The following is a 15,159-nucleotide window of genomic DNA, read 5'->3' on the forward strand; positions in this document are numbered from 1 at the left end:
CCAGCCAATGGGAGTCCAGACCCGTGGAAAGCATCCACCGCGCGTTGGGAGCGTGATCTTTTTACGTCCCCGGATTTCCCGTTCCGGTAATCCATCGCATCCGCTTCGAAAACACTTGGGTGGTTGCATATGCATAAGCGACGTGAAGTACATAGGCGCTTCGTTGCTAAGAAATTTCTAACTCTTCAACGCCTTCTAACTTTTGTTACCCAGAGACTGTACAATATGCATCTCTCACGCGACACCCCACAAGTCAACGGCTCGACCGACTACGGCAAGAATGTCGTGGAGGGCTTACAGAAAGAGGAGAAGCTGGAACAAGCATCAGTGCAAAAACTGTCGGAGGAGCAAGACCACGTCCTGAAAACCTTCAGATTGCTGATAGCAGATCTGTGCCAGCAGTTCAATGGAGGCCACCCAGGGTAATTTGTCTGCTCAGCATCACAGGTTAGAAGCTAACCATTTTGAAGAGGAGCGATTGGCATGGCGGCCATTGGAGTTGCGCTGTGGAAGTATGTCATGCGATATGCGCCGCATACGCCGACCTACTTCAACCGTGATCGCTTCGTTCTGTCAAATGGTGAGCTTTGAAACCCAATCTTCTGCGTCAGTGGTAGAGCTAATTATAACAGGCCACACATGTCTATTCCAATACACGTTCCTCCACCTCACAGGCTACAAGGCGATGACCCTCGATCAGCTGAAATCATACCACTCGGACCGTGTCGATGCGCTATGTCCAGGCCATCCGGAGATCGAGCACGAGGGCATTGAGGTGACCACAGGCCCCTTGGGACAGGGTATTGCAAATGCAGTTGGGCTTGCCATGGCATCCAAGAACCTCCAAGCAACCTACAACAAGCCAGACTTGGATGTTATCTCCAATCACACTTGGTGCATGATCGGGGACGCGTGTCTGCAGGAGGGTGTCGGGCTGGAGGCAATCTCCTTTGCTGGGCATCTCAAGCTGAACAATCTTACCGTTATTTACGACAACAACCAGGTCACATGCGACGGCAGTGTCGATCTGACCAATACCGAGGATGTCAACACCAAGATGGCGGCTTGTGGCTGGGATGTTATCGATATTGAAGACGGGTGCTTCGATATTGAAGGCCTTGTTGAAGCTCTGAACAAGGCCCGCGCATCGACTGAAAAGCCCACATTCATTAACGTCCACACCGTCATCGGTCTCGGCAGCGCTGTGGCAGGAGACGCAGTTGCTCATGGAGCGGCTTTTGGAACGTCTGATGTGGCCAACATGAAGAAGGCATACGGCTTCAATTCTGAGGAGCACTTCGTCATCAGCGAGAAAGTCCGTGAGTTTTTCGGTGACATTCCCGCGAGAGGCCAGGAGCTGGTGCAGGCATGGGAGAAGAAGGTGCAAGAGTACGAGACCAAATACCCAGAGGAGGGCGCGGAGCTGAGGCAGCGCATTGAGGGACGTCTGCCCGAAAACTGGAAGGAGCTCATCCCAACCTCTTTTCCAGATGCACCCACAGCGACGAGGAAGTCGTCAGGGCTTGTGTTCAACCCGATTGCGGAGAAGATCAAGAACTTCATGGTCGGCACCGCGGATTTGTCGCCTTCTGTGAACATGATCTGGAAGGGCAAGGTCGACTTTCAAAACGTGAGTATTCTGGTGGTCCATATCGCAAACCGTACGCTGACACTACTTCTTAGCCTGGCCTGAAGACAACGTGCGGCATCACGGGCAACTACAGCGGACGATATATTCACTACGGCGTGCGAGAGCACGCCATGTGCGCCGTGTCGAACGGATTGGCAGCCTTTGCCCCTAATACCTTCATCCCCGTGACCTCATCCTTCTTCATGTTCTACCTCTACGCAGCCCCGGCCGTCCGAATGGGCGCGCTGCAGCATCTCCAGGTCATCCACGCCGCCACACATGACTCGATTGGTATGGGTGAGGACGGCCCAACCCATCAGCCCATTGAGCTGGCCAACCTCTACCGCGCCATGCCCAATCTTCTCTATATCCGCCCTGCAGACAGCGAGGAGACGGCAGGCGCGTGGATCACGGCCATCGACGCGAAGAACACGCCGACCATCATCTCGACATCGCGACACACGCTGCCCCAATTGAAGCAGACACGGCGAGACCTGGTCGCCAAGGGCGCGTACGTGGTGGAGGAAGTCGAGGACGCGGACGTGACGCTGATCGGTGTTGGCGCTGAGCTGTCACATGCGCTCGAAGCCGCCCAGGAGCTGAAGGCGAAGAAGATCAAGGCGCGCGTGGTCAGCTTCCCGTGCCAGCGTCTCTTCGAGGCTCAGTCGACCGAGTACAAGCGCGACACACTGCGAAGGCACCGCGGCATCCCAGCGGTTGTGATTGAGCCGTATGCGCCCAATGGCTGGGAGCGATACGCCGATGCCGCTGCTTGTATCAAGCGCTTCGGCCACAGTCTTCCGGGCAAGGCTGCGTACAAGTACTTTGGCTTCGACGTACCAGCGCTGACGGCCAAGGTCGAGAGCTACTTGCAGCAGCTGCGCGACGACCCTCTGCTAAAGGGCGAGTTTGTTGATCTATGAGCGTTGGGAAATTGGGAAATTGGAAAACTGCATTGCTGGCGTAATTATTAGGGTAGAATGTTCAGGATAGATTCATAGCATGATTCAATATGGATACGAAGATGTTTCTCTGCTACAGTGTCCCGGGGACAGAAAGGCTAATGGGCGTCTTGTTGGAGGAACATGTATACTGTGCGGGACGCAGATGCTTACGGCCAATTAATTTACTGGGTCTGAGCCCTTCAAAGCTCGACCGTCTTTCCCGGATCGAAGCCATTCGATTGCGCGAAGTAGTAACCACGCTGATTCGTAACGAGTCTGGTCTGATGAGTTTCGTGTTCAAAATCACAGTTGAAATGAGTGTGTCCGAACGCCCACACCACCACACGTTCCGAGGAGAAGCAAATCTCCTGGGACAGATCAGTCATGAAGCCAGATGAAATAGTACTGCTCTTGTGTTTGGGATCGATAGCACGAGCATCATCGGTCGGAGAGTAGTGTGACATGATGATGATCGTGCGGTCCGATCCTTCCATGAGCTTCTGAATTTCGGCGTTGAGCCAACGAAGCTCGGATTCGTGCTTCTGCACATGCTCCTCCACGGTCCAATTCTCGATGTAGTAGAAATCATTGAGTCCAAAACTGACAAAGTCTTTTTGAGCAGCTGTGATGTTGGAGAAGAGCGTGCAGCCGAGAATAGACACCGTTGGCGAGAGATCGTACCGCGTTTGGTCAAGGAGGACGAACTTCCCACTTGCTTGTTGTTCGGCTTCAGCCTGGAGCGTGAGAAGCTGTTGCTTGCTAGCCGCATAAGACGAGTGATATGGCTCATGGTTGCCGAGCACATAGAAGATGATTTTGAATTTAGCCAGGTGTTTTCGAAGGAATTCGATCAAGCCGACGTCCTTGGTGTAGCCAATGTCCCCGAGCAGCGCAAGATAATCTGCTGTTGGAGTAATTTCTAAGACATCGTACGCCGCTGGAGCCTCCAGATGAAGATCAGAGAGAATTTGTATTTTTACCATGCCTGTGGTGGTGGACGCGAATCGGGAGGTCCAGGGCCGGTGGCGCCTGCTCACATGGCCGGCTAGCTCCTTCGCTTCCCCACTGCCCCACCTTCTTTATTCATGTCACCACCCCTGCACATGCTTTGCTCCGCTCCCTGCCCCGAGCGACTCCGCATACACAATTCCAAACTCTTCCAGCCTTCACTTCGCCGTATATCACCACCTGCACATGCCGGATGAACCAGCAAGCAAACGACGCCGCCTTGATGAGGACGGTCCCGTCAACACCCCCGCCGACTTTGTGTCGACCTTTCTTCCCACCCCAGTTACCGAGAATGGACCGGGGGTAGATGGCTATGGATTCGAGAACATGGATCCTTTTCTCTCCCCAGCTACTGCATCGAGCTGGCCTTTTGATGAATTCGCGCACGATCCGGACTACCTGGCATCGCAGGAAGCTCTTCGCTCTCTGCTATTTACCACGGCCCGTTCAGTTGCACCTACCCGTGCAGGAACCCCTGTCGATGGAGACGAGCCGGCTGGCGTCGTCAATATCAAACAGGTACTGTCAAAGGGCAGACGCGTCCAATACTTGAAGAATTACATGTCGCAAGTGGCACCATGGGTAGGCAGATTATACATTCATAAACGGAAAGCAGAGACACGACTGATGAGTTACAGCTCGATATGTTCGATAGTAAGCGTGCATTCGGCATTCAATTACCGGCTCTCGCCAAAGAATCGCCCCCTTTGCTGTACGCTATCCTGGCCATTGGCGCTCGTCAGCTCGAACGCAAAGAGAAAACCCAGTCATCGTTCGATAGCCTGGAGCTCTACCAAGAAGCTATTCGCCTCTTGACGCCTCTTCTATCAGCCCGAGACACGCAGGTCATCGCAGCTTGTGTGATCTTATGCTGCCTGGAAATGTTTTCTGCTAGCGCCCAGGACTGGCGCCATCATCTGGAAGGCTGTGCGGCCGTGTTCGAGGCCTTCGGCGTCAACGGCTTCAGTGACGATATTTTGCAGGCAGTCTTTTGGTGCTACGCACGAATGGGTGGGTGTTCTCTATACATTTCTTGAGTTGAATTAATGTGTTTTAGACGTCTGTGGCGCGCTAATCTCGGACGGTACAGAGAGCACACTACTCAAACCATCACAGTGGCTTCCCGTCGGAATGACTGAAGATACTGCTGAGTCTCTATTCCGAAATGCCCCGTCGCCTGACATGTACGCCAACTTTGCTGTCTATCTCTGCGCAAAGACTTGCGAACTCATCTCTGATCGCAACAAGTATGTTGAGCTGGGGACTGAGAACGGCTGCGATGCGCCCAATTTCCAACAACGGTGGTCCCAACTTTGGGTGCAGCTCTGCAACTGGGCGCTCTACCGCCCCAAAGAGATGCTACCTATTGTGACTACCAACACCATGCCATTTCCGCACATACTCTTCGCTCACTGGGCCGCTATCTCGTCAAACCAACTGTATCACACCTCTTGCGTCTTGCTTCTCAATGCCAACTCAAAGCAAAAGATAGCTCTTGGATCATCACATACGGCCTCCTTAATGTGGCACGTAAAGCGCATCTGCGGAATCTCCTTGACCAACCCGCACGAGGGCTGTCTAAACAACGCCATCCAACCACTGTGGATCGCTGGACGTCTATTGAGTCACTCCTCGGAACAGGCCTTGGTCGTCAAGACCATTCGGCATATTGAGGTCCTTACTGGATGGACTGCCACATGGCGCATCCGCGATCTGGAAAGCACCTGGGGCTACAAGGTCCGCCTAGAAGCTTGAAATCCCGACCCATCCTGTCCGATTTCAGATCACAATCTACAACTTCACCATCCGTCGGCTAATTGCCACTCGCTCCTCAGCTCATCGGTATAGCGCGAGAGGTTCCATCCAGTCAGTCTCTGAACATTTTCAAGGGTGTAAACGATAGCAGCGTGCTGACTTCTGTGCGTTACAGTCCGGGCGGCAACGATGAGCGAAGCGACTAAGCATGGATCCCAATATTCGGGTTCCTCGTTCTGGATCGCGATACCGCAGATTCTATGTGCGTGCCTAAAGGTGCCGGTACAGTTAGTAAAGAAGCAACAGTATCAAGCAACAAGAGAATATGGCATGCAATATAACATGGCCCTAGAGTACGCGGGTCTTACGTACCATAGTGTCGACATGGAAGACGAGTGTGAGCTGGGCCTATCGGCAAAGCGTGGCTTGTTTTGTAACAGCAACAACATGCCAGTGTGGTAAAGCTGATTGGCTAAGATGGCTGCGCCGCCTGTGAAGACTATGGTTGGGAAATCATGGTCGGATCTCATACCGTCTCTGGGATAAAGCTCGATGATAGGCTGGAACTCCTGTGGGCGGTGCATGTACCAATGGACGAAGCCCTGAACAAGCATTTTCCAAACCTCTACCCGATTCAGGCCATACCGTTGCTGAAGCCACCGGTCCTCGTCGCCCTGCGAGAACATGGCTGCATCGACACACAAGGCTATAACATCTTGCGCACATCGCGCTATGCTATCATTTCCGGTTGATCGAAAGAGATTTTCAGCTGCAAATGGAAGCGGAATGCGAACTGGCGTTGAAGCCATCAGTGCACAGCTCAGTACTACTTGATAGTCAGTTGAGAAGAGTACAATTTCAGCAAATATCCTCACCAAGCCTCACCGCTAGCCAATACGCACAAGAAGCCAGTGCTGAGTCGCTGTTGAGTTGAGGTAGTAACGTGTCGATGACTTTCCTCCCATTGCCAGCCTCCGCTTCCTGCAGCCAGAAGTTCCCAAGGTCAGTCACCACATCTTTCAGGATGTGGAACACGTCCAGAAGTGCGCATTGTATTACATCTTGTTCAGCGGTCGACTCCCTATTGTCATCCGCTATTTTTTGTATCTGCGCCGTGCCGTTCCTATTCAGTATTGCATCAGCGAGCGCCAGTACTCCGTAGCGGACCATTGTCGTTTCAGCCGATAGTGCCAGAACTTCGACACCAAAACATTGGTTAGAGTCGCAAATGTCTAGCTTCTCATTCTCAGCTGGTTTTCTAGATGTCTCGTTCTGTCACTCACCCAAGGCGCAATGTGGTACCGATAGTACTTCAACAATTCCAATACGAAGTCCCGTGGCACTGCATCAGATGTGTTTGTCCACCCTGGCGTCGACAAGTCCGAAATTCTCGTTTGATGTGTACTCGCCGCTTTATTACTTCCTGCAATCGCTATGGTGCGGTTTATGGAGCTCGATTCGCTTCCGGGCGTTGCAGCAAAAGGGGATTCTACTGTTGCAACCGTGCTGTAGACATTCCCGTCGACCTGAACTCGACTGGGACTTGTCGATTGCCAGTTTTCACCGACTTGCGTGTCGCCAATTCTATGGCCGCCGCCTGCTTTCGGCACTAGGGCCACATGGTCACCCAGCATCGGTATACTATCGAATGCCGATGTAACTAGTTGGTTGAGTGGCTCATTCATTGGGGAGAAGGTCAATCCGTCGTTGACTCCGTTTCCAGAACCTAGTGCTAACAGGCCATGCAACGCAAACTCGTAGCTGTTCGGCGACGGGGTGTGGCTCGCTACATTTTGTAGCTCAGCCGGTCCGGGTAGGTTTTCAGTTCCCGTCAAACGCTGTTCCCTGCCCTGAGGGATCGAGACTGTGCGACTGCTGAGACTAGGACTAGTCTCGGTATTCTTTCCAGTGTTGACAACCAAAATATTTCCGTTCTCATCTGCTGGTTGTTTGTCATTGTCTCCGACAAACTACGAGAAGGTTAGCACTTCGATAATATCAAACTTACGTATGCACAGGATCAAAGCGCAACCGAGGCATTCTCAAACAGTTCTGCAGCTGATAAAGAATATGCAGGCCGCTGTGAGAGGAATAGGACACACTGACCCGAACATTTCCATATTTCACACTGCTCTCCACTTCTGGCGTGTAATTGTTCTTGCCTAAGATCTGGAAAGCGGCAGCATAACGACACTCGAAACCTTTCGATGTGCAATTCTGACATGTTGGTTTGCTCTCGTCACCTATCTAATATCAAAACTAACCTTTTGAGTGGCAGTGGTTGGGACTCACATTTGCGACGTCGAGTACGGCACGTCAAGCAACCTGTTCGGGACCGTTTTGGCCGGGTTACCGTTGGACTGTCAGCATCTTCGGCTGGTTCCGAGACCTCCATCTTCCCTGATCCCATACGCAGTGAAAGCTGACAGCTTGGGGTCGGGGGTCTGTGTAGGGTTTAATGGCGTTCTCTCCTCGGTAAAGATAGCCACCGGCAGCACTTCGGCTCTATTTCATCCCCACTGTGCACGCAGCGGGGTAGGGAGGCACATCTTCGGGCTGCAAACAAACACCAACACACAAGCTTGAACGATTTGGCAGCGCTGGAAATAACTGCAGGCCACTGTGGATTTAGCGTCGATTCCTTGCAGCCTTCAGCCACGTTGGTAGTCATTGGCAACCTTGGAATGTGCCCAGCTGCCAAGTGGCGCGTCACCACGTATCGGTGCTTATGATTTCCTATTCGGGACGTGACGTAAAACCAATGAGAGATCTCAGAGGCCGCATCGGGAGTTCCACTTTTGGACCCTCTACTCGCTCTATACAAAGATTTGACAGAGCAGTTCTAAACGCAGGGACATTTTTTCAACTACTTCAATCTCTTCTCTCTAAGCATATTCTTACCACTTGATCTTCCACCTCTTCTCTGATACCCATAACAATTCCCCTTCAACATGTCCAAAGATACTATCAAGCTCGCCTCCGGCCACCAGATGCCCCTCGTGGGGTTCGGTCTCTGGAAGGTCCCCAAGGATACCGCTGCTGATACTGTCTATAATGTAAGTTTCACGATTTCTACTCCTCTGCGAATTGGTCAACTAACAATTGCAAAAGGCGATCAAGTCTGGTTACCGGCTCTTCGATGGAGCGTACGACTACCAGAACGAGAAAGAGGCTGGCGAGGGCATCAAGCGCGCAATTGACGAGGGTCTTGTAAAGCGCGAGGAGGTCTTCATCACCACAAAGCTTTGGAATAATTATCACAGCAAGGAGCATGCGCTTCCTATGATCAAGAAGCAAAATGAGGCATGGGGACTAGGCTACATTGACCTGCTTCTAATCCACTTCCCATGCGCTCTTGAATACGTTGACCCCGAGAAGGGAACACGATACCCTGTACGTTCTTTCCAACACCAAAGCTTCTGCAACAGCACTGACAAAAGCACAGGGATGGTGGATGGAAGACAAGAAGACAGTCAAGCCTGCCAATGTCTCCGTTCGTGAGACATGGGAGTCCCTCGAAGCTGCCGTCGACCAAGGCATCGCCAAATCCATCGGTGTTTCCAACTTCCAAGCCCAATCCCTCTACGACATGTTCACCTACGCTAAGCACCCCGTCTCTGCCCTCCAGATCGAGCACCACCCGTACCTTACACAGCCTGGCCTGGTCAAGATGGCACAGACGCACGATATCGCTGTTACTGCGTACTCGTCATTCGGGCCCCAGAGTTTCTTGGAGCTGCCCCCGGCCTTCAGGCAGCGAGCTACTGATGTGAGCTTGTTGTTTGATGCCGAGACCGTCAAGAAGATTGCGCAGAAGCATAGCAAGACCCCCGCACAGGTTCTGCTCAGGTGGGCGACACAGAGGTATGTTTGACATGTCCCCTTACCTGTGGAAGCGATTTAAACTGACTGTTTGCTAGGAACATCGCCGTCATCCCCAAGTCAAATAACAAGGACCGTCTCGCTCAGAATCTGGATGTCACAAGCTTTGATTTGTCCAAGGAGGAGCTCGAATCCATCTCGGCACTTGATAAGGGGCTGAGGTTCAATGACCCGGGTCACTACCTGCCTGATCACCCACTACATATTTTCGCTTAGATGGTAGTTTCGTGTGGGCTTGGGAGGTATGTGGAATGACATTAGATACACGAATGGAAAAGCTCATGCGTTTGCATCCCAGATACTCTATTTCTTTTCTCATGGCCCGTGGAAGTCTAAAATGCGCCTGGAAACTTAATTTACGATAGGGATTAGAATAGGACACTGGTAGGGTGGTAGATTAGTCTATATACTGACGATGGTGTTTAGCTTGGGACGAGTAGATAAATGTATTTATTCATCATAGTATAAAAGCTGCAGGCTTACAGTAAAAGAAGTGGGGCTCGGAATCAGTTCCGATGACGGACGTTACTATCCGGACTTATCTCAAGTCGATCCTCGCTCGACATAGTTCTCCCATACATTAATCGAACAATCTTCTATGACTTTATAAACTTCCAAAACTATCACATAATGGCCTCGACCTCCTCAGAACCCCCTATCCAATACTTTGACATTCCAGATTTCACCTTCCACAATGGTACCACTCTCCCCCACGTACGCATAGCCTACCAAGTCCTCAACCCGCAAAACACCAAAGTCGCAGTTATACACAGCTGTTTCCGCGGCAAAATCTCGAGCACAGTAACCCATTCCCGCGGCGCGCTGTCGTCGCACAAAATCATCGTCATCGCGCTCTTCGGAAACGGCGAGTCGGCCAGTCCATCCAACACGCCAAACTTTGCCCGCACAATCGAATACATGGACTGCGTTGCCGCACAGCACCGCCTCTTAAGCGAACACTTGGGTATCAAAGAAGTAGATGTCATGATGGGTTTCTCCATGGGCGGACAACTGACTTACCATTTCCTCGCTACTTACCCTTCTTTCACCCGCAGCGCAGTCATCATCTGCTCGTCCGCGAAGACTAGCGGGCATAACATCCAGTTCCTCGAAGGGCCGCGCGCCGCGCTAGAAAATGCAGCGGATTCTGCGCGCGGTCTCAGGGCGTTTGGGAAGGCGTATTCAGCCTGGTTGACGAGCGCGGAGTGGTTTGACGAGCAACTTTGGCGGGACGTGGGGTTTGAGACGAGGGAAGCGTGGGATGAAGTCGCTGCTGGGACGAACTATGTGGACTGGTCCGGGGACGATTTACTTGCTATGTTGGGCATGTGGCAGCGGGGAGATATTACAAGGTGTACTGGAATGGGGGGAGTGGGTGCGGAGACAACGTTGGAGGATGCGTTGGCGCGGATCGAGACTAGGGTGCTGTTGATGCCTTGTCTGACGGATCAGTATTTTCGGCCATATGTGAATGAGCGGGAGGCACGTACAATGAGGGATGCGAGGGTGTGTGTTGTGCAGAGTGTTTGGGGGCATGTTGTTGGCGGTGGGGCGAATAAGGCGGATTTTGAATGGATGGATGGTTGCATTCGTACGTTTTTGCAGGGTTGATGGAAGAGCTGGAGTGGGAGGATAGACAAGAGTTTGAATCGAGAAACTAATCTCCAAGCAACCCTTGGGATATTGGATTAGTGATGTAATCAAAAACGCTGACCCCAATCTCACCTCAAATCCTGAGGACATGAATTGTTAATACACACCAGTTTTACAGTATTGAGTCGTAGACCTTTCGTATTTGCCATCCAGCTAGCTGTAACCGAGAGTTCGGTTGGAGGGAGGAGCTACGGGAAGCTCGAGTCAGGGGGCCAAACTGAAACTTTCCGCCGATCAGGATGAGATGAAATGCGGATTCATACGATGGTTAACTTCTTGGGATCAGGCTTGTCTTCGGTACTGTACCGACTTGGCGTGACATTGGATTGGGCAAATTGAGAGGCTGAGGACGCAACGAGTTGGTTAAATGGACGCCGATATAGTGAAAAAGCCGGAAGGGTAGAATAATAATAGTTCGGTGAAATAGGAGGCCGATGGTCTTCCAGTGCTATTTTGGTGAATATGCTTTCGTCGTTACTACCTGTAATTGACACGAGCAAGGGTCAGGGTAGGGGGAAAGTATGGAAAACAAGGAAAACGCTGGTTGCCGATCATGAGAAGTCGAGGACACTCCAAGAATGGCTCTTTTTACCAGATCTCATGATATTTCGCACTAGTCATAGCTGCTACATGTCATTCATCAAGGTACACGAGGTTGAAAGCGTGCTAACTTGAGAGTATCAACATCAAAACAGGTATTTTTCAGGATTTTGACGGACTGCGAGCCTAATACTGTAAGCTAGCCATGTAAATATCCACCATGTCGAACGAGCGTCAAAGGTGGACCTGGAAATGAACAAGCGCCGAGGAAATACTTTTCCTGGCTTAGCCGATAAACGAAGGATGCTTGAAATTGCACCTTACTCGAAGGTTCGAGCACGAAGAGACAGGCGAGATCACTTTTCAATGACGCTGCGTCGCAGCTTTTCTAGCTGTTGGGGGATTTCCGCGTCGCCAGGTCCACTGGAGGCGTTGTGACAAGGGATCGGACTTCAGAGGCCGGACTTAGACGGTTGGGCTCCTATATGATTGGACTTGGCGGTTGAATTAAAGGCTCATGTCATTCCGTGGACGGACTTCAGCTGCCAAGGCATTTTCGATCCTATGACAGTCCCGTTGGTCTCAATCTGTCTAGATTAGGCGGAGCCTTCACATCTACCCCTATGAACTACATTCACAACTGAAGTCGAAGGAGTTATAGGTTTAGTATGAATCTTCGTAGCAAAGGAACAAAAATAATTGAGACAGTGATAGCACTCCTGCGCTTGTATAATTTGTGTTGAGGTCGAGATCGCACGGACCGAGTCATACAACGCTTACTTCTCTTGTCATGACGATCCCGTTTGAGCCCATTGCACGATGAGGCTGCAGAGGCATAATGCTTTCATCGCTATCCTTCCGGTGCGCTTCCCATGCCTCTTTATCCGCGCGGCCTGTTGGTTGTGCCGTAATTCGAACGTGGTACGGACTCTGCGAATTGGTTGACGAGGACCCGTCTTCCCTTGGAAAACTGTCCATTGCGATGTCCTTGTTCCATTGCGATGTTTTATTCTGATAACCTCGTGAGCTTCCGCTGACTCCATAGCTTTGGCCCTTTGATCGTCCGCCCGAGGTAAGGGCTCGCGCGGTTTCCAAGAACCAGTTGAAAAGGGGTTTGATAGTCGGTAAGGAGGCGGCAATTATGCCGACGGTGAACTCGATGTAGTTCCAAACGTTGAAGGAATCTTTTACGGTCCAGTCCGGCTCTGTCAGAACGGTCCACTGCTTGACCGCTTTGATTATCGCAGCGACACACGCGAACCAACCGAGAGAAAGAATGACTATGAGAGAAACTTTAGTTCGAAAGTTGAGCTGAAGTTGCCAGATTAGAGGTACTGGAAGGCATGCGAAAAGGACGTCGGTGATAATGTTGAATGCTATAAATGTTAATAGATATACAGACTTTGAGAGAATTTGTGTCTTACAGCTATTCATGAGACCTAGGTTACGAAATATGGTGAGATTGTAGCATTTGGCGTCTCCTGTCCCGACTGGTGGAGGACGGAGCCTCGTGTCCCAGGCAGCTTGAACCGGCAAACATTGAAAAATCAGTGTGCCGGCGCAGGCCGTGGTCATCAAGACAATGAAGATGACCGATCCGTAGAGTATCCGTTTATACGTCCGCTGGGTTGAAAGGCGCGAAAGGCAGAATGCAATCGATATCTTGACTGCCGATATGCCAACCATGATAATAATGGCCTCAGCATATTGGACTTTTGTGAGTGCCATCAATTTGGGTGGGTCTAGTACAAGTACCGTCGTATGCTTCCCAATTCCGTAGTCTGTTCGGAGCTTGAAGCAAACGAACGTCGCTGTGCACAATACCTGCATAGGGTTCGTAAGAGAATGTTGACAAGTAGTCGGGCTCACTCACCATCGCAAAAAGCATCACATAATCGTCAGTCCCGAACACCCTAAGCATAGAGATGCGGACGTAGCATCGTAGAATGACGACAAAGGCCGCCAAAGCGAAGAATGAACCCGTGATAGAAAGAATCTGGGGCGCATTGTTGAAAGCCAGCTCTTCTGGTGTAAGTGGAGGCCCTAAGGGTGCTTGCCTCCGCGACAGGGCCTCCCATTCTGATCTCATGGCAAGGGCTGTTAAGAATATCGGTAGAACGACAATATTTCAATTGAATATGTTCTGGGATAGTGGTATCTGGCTCGGCCTTATACTTGGGGAAAGCGGCCGTAGGAGGTTCAATCTGGGTTGCGATTATAGCGCAGTTTGAGAGCAGGAGATGGATCAGCCACTTGGACTAGTTTCCTAGCGAGGAAATGAAAGTCATGGAAGGATAATTGTAGGATCTACAGTTCCCTTCACCACATCCTTTCTCACCCCAAGAGGCCCTAGCGCTATGCATCAGTTGTGGTCGTATGGCTTGCAGGTACGGACGTGCAGCCCGCAGATGTAGTCTATTTCCTTGTGTCACAGGTGAACCGAAACATGATCTCGAGCAAAACTACCTGATTCGTTAGCAGGCGCGGGAGGTGAAGCAGACAACGTATACTAGTTTCGGATATAGCGTCAGGCCAACTCTTTGATGCGAATCATGCTAGCGAGAAAGAACTATAGCGGGATCAAAATAGAGTTTGAGGAGAATAGCTACATAGTCATGCGCAACCTGAGCTCGTCCCATAGCCCGTAATTTAGCCCCTAGAAGCAGGAAGTATGCATCCGCACCCAGAAGGTTACAACCACCGCTTGTTAGCGGAAGGAGCCAATACGTACATATGAACGTATGAACATAGCGGGCCCTGGTTCTGCCGTGAAGCTTCTGTGCGATTTACAGAGCTTTTCATGGCTACTTTGGCTATATTAGGAAAATTTCCCGTCGCCTCAGAGTATTTGAAGATTAGACGTTTAGCTATCTGTCTTTTATGTCAACATACCGATCGTCAACAGTTTTTTTCTCTTGTAGAGATCGCATGAAGTGCCACGATTTAAAGTTTCGCTCAAGTCCGATTGATGGCAGGCAAATGGCTTTCATGCAGATTAGCCGGTATCGCTCTAATACCCTTATGAATCTTGCTCCGCAAACCTGAGGCTTGAGAGCAGCGCCAGTAAATACTTGAGAGACACCCAAGCAATCAGTGAACAGCAGCTTGCCTATGATGTTTCAGACACTCGCAAGCGTTTGGATACTTCGCTTAAAGACTGATTCGAATTCTGCGATAATCCCGTCTGATGAGTTTTGAGTATGTGGAAAACAGGAGAGTACGTTGTAGTAGGTATCGTGAATTTGGTCGCAGAATTTCTGGTTATGGGTATTGGCAATGCGTTTGCAGGACTCAAATCGTGAAAGATATACCGAGCAGGAGTACATTCACGATGATAGCGCATGTGTGAGATCTGTTCGGATTGACCTGACAAGTGGAAGCGAGTTCGGTTCGGTTCCGGATAATTAGGGACTGGTGGTGCACATATGCACATATACGAAGACGTTTGGCCCAAATCTCGGGTGTAAGGCGGACGATGGATGCGAGGATAGGGAGAACGTGCTGAGCCGTTGTGGTGTAGCGAACCGATTACGTATTTGACGTCTAAGCGACATAGATCTTAGCGTTTGGCTAGCGTACTCATTCCATGCTCGTGCTGCATGTCACTCCGGTTAATATCGTATCGCTTCGACGTATCGCGCCTCTTAATAACAGGTTTTACTTCGTCGCTAATAGCAGGCAGCGCCCTCATCGAAGTCCGATGTTCTAGACCTCCAGCATTTCCCAGCCCGCACTGCGACTAGCGAG

General features: G+C 50.9%; 7 protein-coding genes across 7 annotated transcripts; 4 read left to right on the forward strand and 3 right to left on the reverse strand.

Annotated features, from left to right (window-relative positions):
* Positions 1-188: 188 nt before the first annotated feature.
* K460DRAFT_417258 (transketolase) lies at positions 189-2,913 on the forward strand. Its single transcript, XM_040937864.1, has 4 exons — positions 189-422; positions 471-580; positions 633-1,630; positions 1,684-2,913. The coding sequence occupies exons 1-4, from the start codon at positions 226-228 to the stop codon at positions 2,551-2,553; spliced, it is 2,175 nt and encodes a 724-aa protein (XP_040788674.1). The 5' UTR covers positions 189-225; the 3' UTR covers positions 2,554-2,913.
* Positions 2,775-3,557, reverse strand: K460DRAFT_284334 (ser/Thr protein phosphatase superfamily; the record flags this gene model as incomplete). The annotated part of the gene is made up of 1 exon (XM_040928725.1): positions 2,775-3,557. The coding sequence occupies one exon, from the start codon at positions 3,555-3,557 to the stop codon at positions 2,775-2,777; it is 783 nt and encodes a 260-aa protein (XP_040788675.1).
* Positions 3,558-3,710: 153 nt separating this feature from the next.
* On the forward strand, positions 3,711-5,421 carry K460DRAFT_366933 (putative C6 transcription factor). Its single transcript, XM_040933477.1, has 3 exons — positions 3,711-4,164; positions 4,221-4,593; positions 4,640-5,421. The coding sequence occupies exons 1-3, from the start codon at positions 3,769-3,771 to the stop codon at positions 5,335-5,337; spliced, it is 1,467 nt and encodes a 488-aa protein (XP_040788676.1). The 5' UTR covers positions 3,711-3,768; the 3' UTR covers positions 5,338-5,421.
* On the reverse strand, positions 5,382-7,732 carry K460DRAFT_406336 (uncharacterized protein; the record flags this gene model as incomplete). The annotated part of the gene is made up of 6 exons (XM_040936942.1): positions 5,382-5,607; positions 5,710-6,163; positions 6,213-6,573; positions 6,621-7,307; positions 7,444-7,580; positions 7,630-7,732. 6 exons carry the CDS (start codon positions 7,730-7,732, stop codon positions 5,382-5,384), a joined length of 1,968 nt encoding a protein of 655 aa, XP_040788677.1.
* A 556-nt stretch (positions 7,733-8,288) lies between these two features.
* K460DRAFT_377405 (Aldo/keto reductase) lies at positions 8,289-9,435 on the forward strand (the record flags this gene model as incomplete). The annotated part of the gene is made up of 4 exons (XM_040934968.1): positions 8,289-8,393; positions 8,449-8,730; positions 8,783-9,201; positions 9,258-9,435. The coding sequence occupies 4 exons, from the start codon at positions 8,289-8,291 to the stop codon at positions 9,433-9,435; spliced, it is 984 nt and encodes a 327-aa protein (XP_040788678.1).
* A 359-nt stretch (positions 9,436-9,794) lies between these two features.
* Positions 9,795-10,979, forward strand: K460DRAFT_366943 (homoserine acetyltransferase family protein). The gene has a single exon (XM_040933478.1). It carries the CDS (start codon positions 9,850-9,852, stop codon positions 10,828-10,830), a length of 981 nt encoding a protein of 326 aa, XP_040788679.1. The 5' UTR covers positions 9,795-9,849; the 3' UTR covers positions 10,831-10,979.
* A 1,525-nt stretch (positions 10,980-12,504) lies between these two features.
* On the reverse strand, positions 12,505-13,447 carry K460DRAFT_239927 (uncharacterized protein; the record flags this gene model as incomplete). The annotated part of the gene is made up of 3 exons (XM_040927310.1): positions 12,505-12,788; positions 12,837-13,236; positions 13,286-13,447. Coding segments are annotated over 3 exons (846 nt in total), but the record flags the coding sequence as incomplete, so codon positions are not given.
* Positions 13,448-15,159: the final 1,712 nt, after the last annotated feature.

Source organism: Cucurbitaria berberidis (genome assembly GCF_010015615.1).
Source record: "Cucurbitaria berberidis CBS 394.84 unplaced genomic scaffold K460scaffold_3, whole genome shotgun sequence".
NCBI lineage: Eukaryota > Fungi > Ascomycota > Dothideomycetes > Pleosporales > Cucurbitariaceae > Cucurbitaria > Cucurbitaria berberidis.